The sequence below is a fragment of the Podarcis filfolensis genome (assembly GCF_964270895.1).
Source record: "Podarcis filfolensis genome assembly, chromosome: 1".
Taxonomy (NCBI): Eukaryota; Metazoa; Chordata; class Lepidosauria; order Squamata; family Lacertidae; genus Podarcis; species Podarcis filfolensis.
In genome coordinates, this window is record NC_139604.1 from 114,338,818 (window position 1) to 114,352,760 (window position 13,943).

The following is a 13,943-nucleotide window of genomic DNA, read 5'->3' on the forward strand; positions in this document are numbered from 1 at the left end:
ATCCATAAGTCAATTATGCTGTTAAGCCCAGTGTACAAAAAGCAGCAGATCCAAGGGGGGGGGCACTCTGATGTATCTGGCAAACACAGGCTCTAGCCTAAGAAAACTTGCACCCCTATATATTTAGTAGTGTTTGAGGTGCCACGAAACAATGTTATTGTTCCTGGACTGTTCCAATTTAGGTGGCAGGTGAGTTTGCTTCACTGAGTGCTCCGTCATATAAAAAACAGAACGCTTCCAGGCAGGCAGGGAGGTGGGAGCGAAAGGGACTTTCACCTAGGCAGCCCCCTAATATTCTAGCTTTCTATATACCTACAAACCTGCTGCCTGAAGCAGTCCAGTCCAGAAGAGTTTTAGCGCATGACCTGTTTGCTGCTCTCCCCCAGGGAAAACTGCTCTGCAGTGCTCAGCAAATGGCAATTTTGGTCTTTCTTCTCCAGATTGATGTTTGCTCCGATTTAGCATCGGGTTTTCCCTGGGAAAGGAGCAGGGCAAGGGAGGAATCTGTTCAGACCCATGTCTAGAAAGGGCTGGGCGAGTGTGAAACGTCTTAGATCCATGCTCTCTAGGTACGTTATGTAGAAATTATGTTCCTTTAAAAAGGGAGGGCTCCTCATAAAAGCTGAGTTTTAATATTAGAGCTGCAAAGTTAAATTATTTACCTGCCCAATGAAATAATGTTTTGCTTGACTAAGAAGATACCCCCAATATTTTTAACACAAGTAGTTAAAATTGCAGATTGAAAGCATAGTAATAACAGAAGAATGCCTTCTCTTAAGAAATTATGAATGTCTCTTCTAAACTGATGCCTGATGCACACATGCATGATTAATTAAAAATAAAGCTTTTTTGATAGATAGAATCATGGAAAGGACCCTACAGATCATCTAGCCCAACCCCCTGCAATGCAGGAAAATGCACCCATATAGGTATCAAACCCATTACCTTGGCATTATCAGCAGCACACTTTGTTTAAATCTGCATATTGACTGATTTAATTAAGAACCAATGAACTAAAACTCATGATTAAACCAACCAAGACGGATGACAGACGTAGTTTTTATTGATTAAATGGCCAGCATCCACCACCACTTGACAACATTTTCCAATCACACAAGAATGCTTTTGAAATCAAGTGTCAACCAGGGTGTGATGGGTGCGTGGGGGGAATAACAGAGGGGTAAACTCTTGTAGTTTTAAGTCAGCCACGACAATAATAATAAATCAGGTAGATGGATAACGTAGCCCCATGTAACTCCAGTGGCTGATTTCTTTAAAGTACAGTTCAGTGCCATGAATAATTTACATAAATTAGGCTATAACATTACAGCAGATTCTGAGAAATTCTTTACTCTTGACTTATTTTGCACACTACTGGGAGAGCATGGCAGTGCTCATGGCAATGGCATTACATTCACACTGAAAGATCTAGGTTTTATATACGTTTATTTCTAGAAGGAAGGGCTTTTTCAGAACTGGGGGGGTGAAGCTGAATGGGCTGTGGATTTATGCCCAAGTGCACTCTGAAATCTTTCAATCCATATGTACACAAAACACTAGTGTGAATGTCTTCTTTTTGTTCATACAAGGATGGGCAAAGCACCTGCTTCTGTAATACAAAAAAAGCCCAGTGGCTGCCTTCTGACAGGGCCTTATTTTAAGCGTGACATTGCTAAGTGCACGCAAACATTAACGTTCTCAGACAGTCTGAGAATTCTTTGCAACTTCTGTTAAAGATGTATCTACTGAACAGCAGCAGCAGCTGTTCAGTTAGCTGTTCTCCTTGCCAAAGGTATATGTGTTAACCCTTGGTCCTGTCCCACTGATGGCTGCGATTGCCTTTCATTTTAAATTAAAGCAACATTTATGCATAAATGCGTAAGTTCCCCCTTCCCCAAATTTACAAATGTTTGAAGAACAGTAGCAAAACAAAAACAATTCCCCCCTGACTCAGTAGCAAGACTGTTCCAGGGCTTGGGTGTATCCGTGACAGCTCTGGTGCTAGCCAATAGGTAACCAACACTGGCCTTTTCTTGTTCCAACTGAACAAGGAAAACCTGCTGGACGATAGCCCTATTCAGGCATAAGTTCTCTCCGTGCATAAAGAAACAAGTGACTCAGTGCATGCTGCCAAACTGTACCCCTTCCAAAGCATCACAATTACCGTGTTTAGAGCACTCCACAAGCAAAATCTGCAGCGGGGAGCCTCCTCTACCAATCATTTTCAGCATTTAGATCCCTGGTTATATGCTGGAGTGGGACGGCACTTGACAGCAAGCTCTCACTCACATTTGTTTATGCATTCAGTAAAAACGGTGCCCAATAAGGTGTGTGTTTCCTGTAAGACAGAAAAATGTACAACTGTTTTCACCCTATGTATGACAAGGAATATCACGCGTACTTTCAGACTGTTAAGCACACACACAAAACTGGCACTGGAAACTAAAATCTGGAAGCACCTCAAATACGGGTTCAAGAGTTTTGATGCTCCTGTGGCCCATAGATGAAAAGTTCATTTTATACTGATGTAGCTTTATTTTTTAATAACATTTGCTAATTGCTCTGCAATTTGAAACAGCACACCCTTACTTCCCCAGCACTTGTGTGAATTAGTTGCATTCCTTACTCATGCCATATGGAAAGACTGATGCAGAGAAGCCTGAGAAATTCATTTTCTGTGGAATCCACTGCAAACTGGTTATCCTTTGGAGTTTGCATTGCTCCAGATTTTGAGATAAGAGATCTCAGCTAAAAAAAAAACATGTGGAAATGCTTTTTTAAAAAAGTGTATTTTAGTATTATGTAAGTTTAGAAATGCACACACACACACTGATGTAAAAGACATGTTCAAATATGTATTTTGTGATAAAATACATATTTAAAAATAAATCTTGTGTGGTTTAAAACAAAAATCATTGATTCATGCGGACACGGGAACAGGCTTATGAATGACCATGTGTGAAATTGACACAGACCAGAGTTGGACTGATCCACCATCCGTAGTTTGACCCAAGATACTGACAGGCAAATGTCACACTAACAGAACTACAACTTACTTGCTGATCAAGCCAGTTGTTAATACCATCTTGTTACAGAATATTTGTAGGATATGAAACTTCAATAAACTTCAGTTATAGCCATGGGAGGAAAGAGGCTGGTCACCTATTTGGCTACGAAACTTAAATTAGGTTCTATTGGTAGTCAAGATTTGGACTGCATTTTTGTGTTAAAACTTCAAAGAAATTACAAAATTTATTAAATAATCATTTTTAAACAAATATTAAAATGCACAATTATATTTCAGTAGTTTATTTTGGAGAAATGAAGCAGTGCAAAATAGGCCAACCACAATTTAGAAGGCAGCCGCGAAAATAATTCCTTGCTTATTATTAAATCTAGCAAACAGCATAAATACACTGTAATTGGATCCAATACTCAGATTCATGTAAACATTGTTAGTTTTGAAATGTTTCCCCATTACTAAACCAGACCGAACAGACTCTTCTTCTAGCTTGCTCACCCCTTAACTCAAATTTAATATTGCCACTTCAATTTTTTAAAAAAGGTTTGTGTGGGGGGGAGTAATAATTAAAAACGCTCCGTAAGCCAGTGATGCCACAGTATCACGATATATATCATGGTAGACTGCTTGCTCCCTGAGGACATCTGTGGCAAGAACCCATGACTCTTCCTGCTGCTCACAGCCCATAATGGTAAGTAAAGCAAAGTTTGTGACAGTACATCACATTGCTGGTTTCCTGACTCATGTCAACGGCAGCCAATGAGGTGGCATAGGGTTTGCAACACTCAACATGATAACATCACAAACCTTGTATTACTGAACATTACAGGCAGAGAAGGAGGGAGAGAATCAGTTGCTTTCAGTGATGCTTCTCACCAAGATTAAAAGGGTTTTAGAGAAATACGTTCTGTTTGCATTCATTTATTTTTTTTACACCACAAACTTTGAAAAGGCTTCCTGCAACAGGAAGAAAATCCACGTTTTCACTCCCGCCCCAAATGCATGTTTTTAAAAAATGCACAGGCAAATCCGTACAATTTGTTTTGATGCCTCCACAACGGCTGACATGGGAGGAAGATAATTATTTAGGATTGCTGTGGCCTAAATTTCGTACGGAAAGCGCTAGCGGTCTCTCGTGGAAAACAGTTTACCAAGGATAGCCTCTTTCAGAGGGTGTGGGGTGGCTAATTAAGTTAATTACTTTCTTGTGGCGTTCTATAACGGAGTTTATAAATGAAACGCAAACATATAAGTAAAGTTAGCATTCTCTCCCCAACCCACCCCCTGCTCCCCTCTAATACCAACACTTATAAACCTTTCTCCAAAAAACACACCCCTATGGTTGGGCATGGTGAACACTTGTCAAGTCTCCAAAATGTGTGTGGTCATTCTCCCACTCTGGCTCTTCCCATGCCCCAAAATTCATCAATTGCTCCCCGTTTCTCTTTCTTTATTGCATATCCAAACATTCTTGGGACCGATGGGTGAGGGTCCTTAAGGCCAGTTCATATTCTTTTAGCATTAACAGTACATCAAAGCAACGTGTGACATGTGAAGCGGCTGGCAGACATGCATGATGGACATGCTCCGTTCCCCTGAAAACCACGTGTGCTGGGAGAGAAAACACATGTACAGCCTGGGCCACAGGCTGGCTGGCATGCACACATATCCTCTTACCATGCACTCACCATGTGCGAACTGGCCTAGGGAGCTACAACCCATGTAAATGCTCGCTCGCTCCATCAGTATCTAAGCCCGATATAAGACCTTACTAGCGTTTCCTTAATGAAACGACTTAGTGATTGTTTCAAAAAGGAAGAAGCCCACAATCTCACCAACAATGCCATCTCAACATCCTGGCCAGCTCCATTAATTTTGGTTTAAGATTCGGAACTGGACAAAGGCGGACAAAATTCCTGGCAGGAGAATTGAAAGGAATTGTGTGCTGAAAGAGTATAAGGTGCACTTTTGCTTTGCAACCAGGTCCTAAGGTATAAGCAGGCTGTGAAATAAGTTATAGATTCTATAACATTGCCCTAATGACACTATTCCGGTGACAACGAGAGGAGGTGGGGAGAGAACGAGAGAGACAGCCAAACACAAAGAGTGACTGGGTTGGGTGGGTAGTGTAATGCAAGTTGCCACCCGGTTTTGTTTTTTTGTACAAAGTTCTGCCTGCTGAGTAAAACGAATAATGGGGAGTAGTGGTCACAAAACTAGTTGACCCTTTGTAGTCTCAGGATCAGCACAGCAGCAAGAAAATTTAAAAAGGCCTGGTTGAAAAGGATTGTCCCGGATTACTCCTGTGCCAAATACAGCAACATTCATATACGCCAAAGGAACAAATGGCAGTGTTGCGTCGACCTACGCCAATAAGAAATGTGCTGGGAAAACAGACTGTTCACACTTGCCAAGTACATAATTTTCTTATGAGAGAAGGGGGAACATTTTGCAACTGGCCCTAACATTAGCGTCCATCAAACCAAAACTAATTCTGGGCATGTAGGTTGTGCCCTAGTCCCGAATCCTTTAAAAGCACCCATGGACATTCGTGCTTAACTCTTTGGACTGGTCTGGGAAGGAGTCACGAAGAAGAACTGGCATGTGCAAATTTTCAAATACAATCCTTATCGATTCTGTGAAGTTCATCCTTGAAATTCTGGTCATTAATAATCACAAAGAGGAAAGGAGTGGGGGGACAGAGACCCCACCCTCCAACATTAAGAACTAGTGTTTAAGACACACACACACACACACACACACACACACACACACACACACACGTACGTATGTGTAAACTCACTACAAATCTACAATAGGAATCTGATGAAGTGGACCCAGATCACTAATTTTGTTTTTCATTTCCAAAATCACGCTGAACCGAGAGATATGTTTCGTTTCGTAGTTGCATTACCAACCATCCTGCTCTGATCCTGGGGCCTACAGAGTTTTTTCTTAGTCCATGGCACTGATTGGGTTATTGAGAGGAAGCTTTCGTTGCCAACGTAGCAACGCAGTGTTGCTGGAAGCTAGGAGACACTGCGGAGTTGCAGCCTAGTCTCTGGTGCTGAAGCTTCACGGAGCTGTTGGTCTCGCTCTCCACAATCCAGGAGTCTTTGCCCGCCAGGCTCCGGCAGCCCATGCTAGCACAGCATGTCCGCTCTCCCGCTAGGCTGTTGTTCTGCTCCGCCAAGTGCTTGCTGCGACTTAGCTGCGACACCTCCGGAGACTGCCCCTGCAGGACGGTAGCTATGTGATTCAGGAGGTCTGTGAAGAACTCCGAGACACCCTCATAACCTGAAAAGGAAAGAGGAAGAGTCAGGCATGGATGTCTTCCTATTAGAATAGCTCTTTCTGTAAGTTCTCCCCATTCCTCTTCTCACCCTGTATCAGGGACTGGACAGAGGAGGAACGGTGGAGACCAGCTTCCCCTCCTCCTGAACCTTCCAGAGAAGAGGAAGACAGTATAGATTCACAACAGTGGTTTGATGAAGGTCACAGCTCAGAGGTAGATGAAGAGCAGAGAAGGGCAATAATGGGAGAGGAGGAGGAGGAGGAGGAGGAGGAGGAGGAAGCAGACACGGAGCAGCTGGCTGACACGTTATCACTAGAAAGCATTCCAGACCCCCCTTCTCCCAGAACCTGGCGAGCTTTCTTTCTTTCTTTCTTTCTTTCTTTCTTTCTTTCTTTCTTTCTTTCTTCTAGTATAATTCAGACCTCCTACCAAGTGATGGAGGAGCATTTCACTGGGTCTGCAATTTTAAGCAATCTGAACTATTTCCTACCTTTCAGAGCAAATATATAATTATTCTTTGGATCTCGCAGTTTTCTGAAATCTGGATATGGTTCTCAGCTTATAAAACATCCTAAAAGGCACTTTTAAGGATAGAATACATTTGAAAAAGCGTATAAGGGGATAAATAGTATGCAATATGGATTTTCATACAGATTACAAGGTGACTGGAGGAGGGGAGAGCAGTAAAGTGTCTTTAGAGCACTTTAAGCACTAAAACATCTTAGCTGGAACAGCCCCCAAGTGTCTGATTGTGGAAGGAAGGGCAAAAAGCACATTTCCTCTCTAGAGGTGATGACATTGAGTGCCATAAAGCAAAGCAAACCCACCATGTTCCTAGCTGCAATATTTTAAAGTGAAATTCTTTTCCAGAGAATGATAAATCCTCATGACAGAATAAAGCAAACATGGGATAAAGTAGGGGAAACCTGGATATTTTTAGGTGCTATACTTAGCAAGAAATGTTAATCTAAATACAGGAAACATTTCCTGAAATTGGTTTTTGTTGTGGTTAAGAGATTTCAATTCATAACACCAATTTCTCATTATCAATGAAACTCCGGTTTCTAGTTTACTGCTGTCCAAGTTTTCCCTCTCAACCTCCCGCCATCATAGTAGGAACATTGCAGGGAAGGTGAGTGCTGCTCCACTGTTTCCTGCAAAATCACAAAATGCATGGACATTACACGCAAGTATAAGCATGACTGGGGAAGCTGATTGGGTCACTTTCCAGAAAAGTATATGCTGGTGTTAAAAAAGTATCTGTACTCACATGCGATGTCCAACAAAGTCGTCCTGTTGACAAAAGGACTTCTGTTGCGCAACAAAACTTCCTCTCCCTGTCCTCTTGTGCGTCCCCCAAATCTGTTCTGGGTACCCCCCCCAAAATGTCACAGCAGATTTGGGGTGGGGAGAGGAGAGGAAAGGCAAGTGCCCTTGTGCAGCAGAAGTCATTGGGCAAATGAAACTCCTGCAATGGGTACAACCCATTACACATTTGCTGCAGAAGGTGGTAGTGAAATCACCTGTATTTTCCATATCCATCGTAATGTTTGCAGATGCTCTCATACGCTATGTAGCAGCCTGCTCTTACCTGGGAATGCATTTATATCGATGACAGCATGCTGACCAGTCTGGTTGTTAATGATGATGTCAATCCCAAAGAGAGAAACACCCAGGGCTTGCCTCAATGTCTTCGAGATTGCCCGAATGACATCATCGTTTGGCCTCTCAAACACGCCTTCTATTTTATCTAGCTATAAAGGAAAGAGAGGGAAAGTTTAAAAACTGGAGTGTGTGTTTTGTCTCCCAGACAGTTTCCTATTTTATTGCTGGCAGATTTTTTGATTTTTTAATCATTGATTAATGACATCCATGAAAGAGTGTCTTGTGTTTTTTTTAATACTCTATGGTAACTGCATTATGTATTGCTTTCAGTTATGAGACTTTAGAAGAGGGGGGTTATCTGATGCTCACAGGATGACCTCAAAGCCACGCACTCATGGAAAAGTTACGATGGACTTAGTTACTCATGTAACTTTTCTAAAGGTTCAGGTTTTAAGTGGTATACATGCACCTGGGCCGTTAGCACTCCAAGGGAAAACAACAACTACTAAGACACCCTTATTTTAAATGACTTCTGAGTACAAGATCAACCAACATGCTTTATGCAACAGATTTATTCTCTCCTCCCTCCTACAAACTCTTGTACGCCCTAAAAGTCTGCCCCAAAACCCCTGAAGAAGATTTTGAGGGCCTGCTGGGGCAAGGAGAGGAAGGTGAAGAACCACTGAGCAAGCAATGTCTGTCTTTTTGCACCATGGCTGCAGGGTGCTAGGGTGGAAGCAGGAAGCACAGTGGCAGCAAGTCAGGTGGCACATCTCATTTCACCTCTAGCGGCTAAACGGAACATGCCACATGGCTGCTGAATAGAGTAATGATAGACACCAAGTTGCACTCCAGATGTTGTTGGACTTCAACTCTCAGCAGGCTCAGCCAGGACAGCAATGGTCAGGGAGGCTGGGAGTCGTAGACAAGTGAAACCACACTGGCTAGCCTTACAACTGGAGTTTAAGGCAGTGGGACCAACTAATTCACTCTTTTGTCCCATTTCCTACTGCGCAGCCAGTGCAAGCCACATCTAATATCTAGGACACGAAAGTGACTAATCAAGAAGGGGTCTTACGGACCAGGAGAAAAACACAAATACACGGGAACCTCAGTTTTTGAGCATCGCGGAAGCCGAACGAATCGGAACCCGAACGCCGAAAACCCAGAAGTGAATGCTTCTGTTTTCAAATGCGCCTTGGAAGTTGAATGGCTTCTAAGGCGCGTTTCTCCATTTTCTCAATGGAATTCGCCGATCGCCCATTGCGCCTCGGTTGTCGAAGGTTTCGGAAGTCAAATGGTCTTCCAGAACAGATTACGTTTGACAACCGAGGTTCCGCTGCACATTTATCCTCCCATAAGTGACTGCAGAGGGAGTGGACCTTAAACTTCTCAGAGCTGAGGTGCACTGCTCAAATTTCTCCACTGTTTACTGTTTCCTTTTTATTAATTCAAAAGGACTGCATTATTACATCAAGTGTCAGGAAAACACTTTGTTGCACTGTAACCCATTCTCCATTAATCCCCTTCAGTCCACTTCTCAGGAGTGCTGTGGCGAATTACTACGTGTCCAGCACCCTGATTTTTTTTGGGGGGGGCAACCACAGTGCATGCATCACATGCAGAAAACCCCAATCCATGGCATTTCCATTTAGTTATAAAAAGGAAGACGAATAACTATCACGTGGTGAAAGGCCTTCGCCCAAGACTCTGGCGGCCACTGCCAGTCACAGCAAACAACAGTCTGACTTTGTATAAAGTAAGTTTCCTACATTTCTGTGACATAAAAGGTGCAATTAAAACATTTCAAGAGGCTTTCTTGGATGATTTCGATTTGCAACTTTGCTGTAGCAGCAACCATTCCTAGAATAAACCAGGAAAGAATGGCTTTGGAATGGAGAGATGGTTGCAAAAAGGGGCCTTGAGATCTGTTTTGTTGCTTGAATCACTGTATTCAGAAATAGGCCTTGTTATACTTACTGCTGTTAGGACTGAAGAGGATTCTGGCTTTGATACGTTGTGGCTGTTGAAAAATATGGATTCTCTATCTGCAGCGTGTAATAGTAAGAAAAGCATAAACGTTAAAACAGAACTCTGGAGCTGGTGATTTATAGGTGATTACTGTGCTGTACAGGTAGCAGAAAACCCTCCCTTCTGCATTCAAATCATTATTCTTGGCTCCTTAAGGGATTTGAATAGATAAATGCAACACCAGGGGGCAGTGTAACCCAAGAACTCTATGTGTCCTTGCGATATTTGCAACTTGTTTAGAAGTCCTGGGACGATTTTACATCATCCCTTCACTTGCACCAATCCAGAACGAGCACTGCAATACTTCATCACAACATAATGGACAGGGAGGTGGTACCTTTTCTGCAAAAGGGAGGGGACAGGAGCTTTTAATTAAATTGTTGTGTTCTTGAAAAGAAAAATATTGGGGGGGAGGCACTAGTGATGTCACAAGCAGGTGCACATGGCTGCTCACAACACTTGCAAAAGCAATGCACGCGCACACACACAGTATGATGGGCTGTGTGCTGGAAAAATGTGATACATTTCCTACCAAAGGCTTCCCCTCAAACAAAGACATCTGGATTCCGTGCAGATGTGAGAAAAAGCAGACCATTTACTGCAAAACAACAACGACGACAAACATGATTATCCATCATGACCTAAAGCCCAATTCTTGAGAAGGCAGGTTCAGAGGAGTCCTCCCCTTCGGCCACCAAGATTTCTTTACCGTTCAGGCTTGCACCAAAAGTGCCATTCTCAGAGGTTTACCTGAAATGCCTGCTGAGAAGTTCTTCACAGACGGTCTCTTCACCACAGTGTATGACTCTCCAACCACAAAGACTTTGTATAGGACGGCGTTGTGGTTGATGAAGCTTTGGATCACACACGGAGGCTGGATAGCTTTCAGGCCTTCCTGGTTGAATATGATAGCCATCTGAAAAATGGATAGGGGAAACCACATATTCTTACAAGGACTCGCAATTAAGCGTAATTAACGCACATTACGTGGCGTACAGGATCACTGCCGTACCAGTGGCTCCCTGCAGCAGTAACACAGATGCGCACATAATCATTTTTAAGTCCTAATCATTTTAAAGCCCTAAATGGCCTTGGTCCAGTATATCTGAAGAAGCATCTCCACCCCCATCGTTCTACCCGGACACTGAGGTCCAGCACCGAGGGCCTTCTGGCGGTTCCCTCACTGCGAGAAGCCAAGTTACAGGGAACCAGGCAGAGGGCCTTCTCGGTAGTGGCACCCGCCCTGTGGAACGCCCTCCCACCAGATGTCAAAGAGAACAACTACCAGACTTTTAAAAGACATCTGAAGGCAGCCCTGTTTAGGGAAGTTTTTAATGTTTGATGTATTACAGTATCTTAATATTTTTTTGGAAGCCGCCCAGAGTGGCTGGGGAAGCCCAGCCAGATGGGTGGGGTATAAATAATAAATTATTATTATTATTATTATTATTATTATTATTATTATTATTATTAGTCTGGAGAAGGTGTGGCTTCCACCTTGCACCTTGGGTGTGTTCGTCATGCAAATTGCCAAGTGGATGAAGAGCCCACTTTGGCTGCCTTTACATTTAGTATTCAGATGAGTCAATGCAGAAAAAAGCTTTCTGAATTATTTTATGCAATGTTTGGTTTTGGGGTGGGGAGTGGGAAGGAGACTGAAAGAAACCAAAGTTCCTTATCGGAGATCTCATACAAGCAAAAATACCATTTTAAACCTTGAATGAACAAGTATGGACTGACAATAAAACCTTTTATTTTAGCAGTTTTGCATGACACAGAAATGAATCAATGGTCCGTATGCAGCTTTCTGGGCAGGGACTGTGCGACTTCTGTTGAGCCGCTGTTATGTTTTCTTTTGTACTGAGCAGTTGGGGACACTTTGCTGCCCCTGCCTATTCAAGCTGACAGCTAGCTTCTCACCTGCTGCGCTAACTTTAGAATCATGGAATCATAGAATCACAGAGTTGCAAGGGACCCTGAAGATCTGTACTTTAAAAGTATAAAGTATAATTTAACATGAAAACTCTTTAAAAGCAAACCAACAGCCAGCCCACTGCATCTCTGAAGTCAGTGCCATTGCTTTGCTGAAGATTTGGGTTCAGAATTTAATTAATGTCTTCTTAAGCTTTATTCCATACTTTTCCGTCAGGTAACCCAAGAGCAACAAAGAGCATCCTTTTATCAGTGTGTGCTGCATGTGGATAACATGGGGACCTAAAGAGGCATTCCTATCAGTTGCTGCACAGGTATGAAGCTCTCTTTTTACAATGCCTGCCTGTCGATGCAGAGTCTGAATACCTTCCAGGCAGCTAAAGGTAAAGGGCTGGCATTTAGTGGCTGGAATTTTTAAAAATGTCTCTGTACTAAATAGAATTAGGAACTCTCTAATGTTAATTTGGAGAAGAACACTTCAATAATAGTATTTCATTAACTGGGTATTAAGTGTTTATTAATTTGGCTTGCGGAATGAGAAAACAGTTAACTGTGATGCCCAGTATGAGTTATGAGACAATTAGCAATGACTTCTGAATTTTTTTTTAAAAAGAGAAGAACCTTCTCTACTTCTCCCTCAGATATATAAACAAAACTACCAACGGGGGCAGTTTCTATCCTCCTTTTCTACTAGGACTCCCAACAAAGGCACTTTTTAATTTTTCATCAGGCAGAAGATGGGAGATAAATACTCACCTCATGCGAGTTGGTTCCATGGGCCACTCTTGTCTTACAGACTACACAAACAAAAAAGGAGAAATGCTAACTTTGAGTAAATAGGGTAGAACTTAACCAAAACACTCTTCACTGTGACTACCAGAGCCCTGCTGGGGGCAAGGGGGTCAGCACTGGTAACAGGTTGTGCTAGTACATTTTGGGGCCTAATGCAAAGGGATGGTTTTAACCTTTAAAGCACTACGTGGACTGGGCCCAATTTTTTTGTTCGTCTGCCTGCAGCCTGCCCCAACCTGACCACATGTTAAGATCAGCTTTGTGGGCCCTCCTGGTGTGTCCACCCACATGGTTTGTAAGATGAGTGGCCATGGGAAAAGGGACTTTCTCTATGGTGGCTACCACAGTTTTGGAATACCGTTCTCTCAATGCCACCAATATAATAAGGGACCCGAGTCTTTCACAGTGACCCTGGAAAATCATTCCATACAATCCAGAAAGAATCAAACAATGGGGAAATCTGTTGCATCACACTGTGATGCTTGGTGAGAGCTTCCTGCATAATATGTAGTGTACAGCACATACAGTAAATCAAAGACACACACATTAGTCTAGGGGTGGGGGAACGTTTTCCAGCCTAGGGGCCACATTCTATTCTGGGCAACGTTCCGAGGGCCACAGCCAAGTACTGTTTTCAACCTTCTTTTCTGAGATGTGCTGATTATCAGAATACATTTCAGGGGATAATACTCTAGTTGCCTATTATTAGGTGAAATGCAAAGTCTGTTGACGTACTGAACGGGAATGCAATTCCATTCTTCTCTATTTGCTGCAACGTGTCACCTCCACAAGCACTTGTCAACTCCATAAATGGTGGAGAACAGATCCTTTCATCTGAAAAACAAGAGGGGAGGGAACAGAGAGAGTAGATTGAAGCAGTCTGTCCGCATTGTTCAATTTGTGCCAGTACTGGCTTTCTAAGGAACAGTTTTGAACCCAATATTTACAACATTCTCTTCCCTTTCCCCTTATGCCTGAAATCTGGAGGAGCTCACTTCATGCATCTAGTCCATAAAACCTTATGACACAATAGACTTGTTAGTCTTTAAGGTACTGCAGAACAAAGTGGCCTGCCCTGCACATCATGTCAGACTATAACGTTTAACTATGGGCAACGCAAATGCACAACATTTGTTCTTGGCTTACCATTTGTGGTTTGTTTTGAGGAATCAAACCACGAGCACAAGTTTGGACAACACAACAAACTAAAAGCTAGCTGCTTGTTGCTCCCAGCTCAGCAAAAATGCAGAAGAGCAAAGTGGGGAC

General features: G+C 42.8%; 2 protein-coding genes across 2 annotated transcripts in view; one reads left to right on the plus strand and one right to left on the minus strand.

Moving 5' to 3' along the window:
* The window catches only part of GOLGA5 (golgin A5), a 496,232-nt gene that overhangs the window by 101,047 nt on the left and 381,242 nt on the right, over nucleotides 1-13,943 (plus strand). The window lies entirely within an intron of this gene.
* The window catches only part of ITPK1 (inositol-tetrakisphosphate 1-kinase), a 121,715-nt gene continuing 111,065 nt past the window's right edge, over nucleotides 3,294-13,943 (minus strand). The window contains exons 5-10 of the mRNA XM_083618284.1: nucleotides 13,413-13,511; nucleotides 12,642-12,682; nucleotides 10,704-10,869; nucleotides 9,903-9,970; nucleotides 7,909-8,071; nucleotides 3,294-6,319 (exon numbers count right to left, since the gene is read on the minus strand). Of these exons, the coding sequence (XP_083474410.1) occupies nucleotides 6,000-6,319; nucleotides 7,909-8,071; nucleotides 9,903-9,970; nucleotides 10,704-10,869; nucleotides 12,642-12,682; nucleotides 13,413-13,511 (857 nt within the window). The 3' untranslated portion in view covers nucleotides 3,294-5,999. The remainder of the gene's footprint in view (nucleotides 6,320-7,908; nucleotides 8,072-9,902; nucleotides 9,971-10,703; nucleotides 10,870-12,641; nucleotides 12,683-13,412; nucleotides 13,512-13,943) is intronic.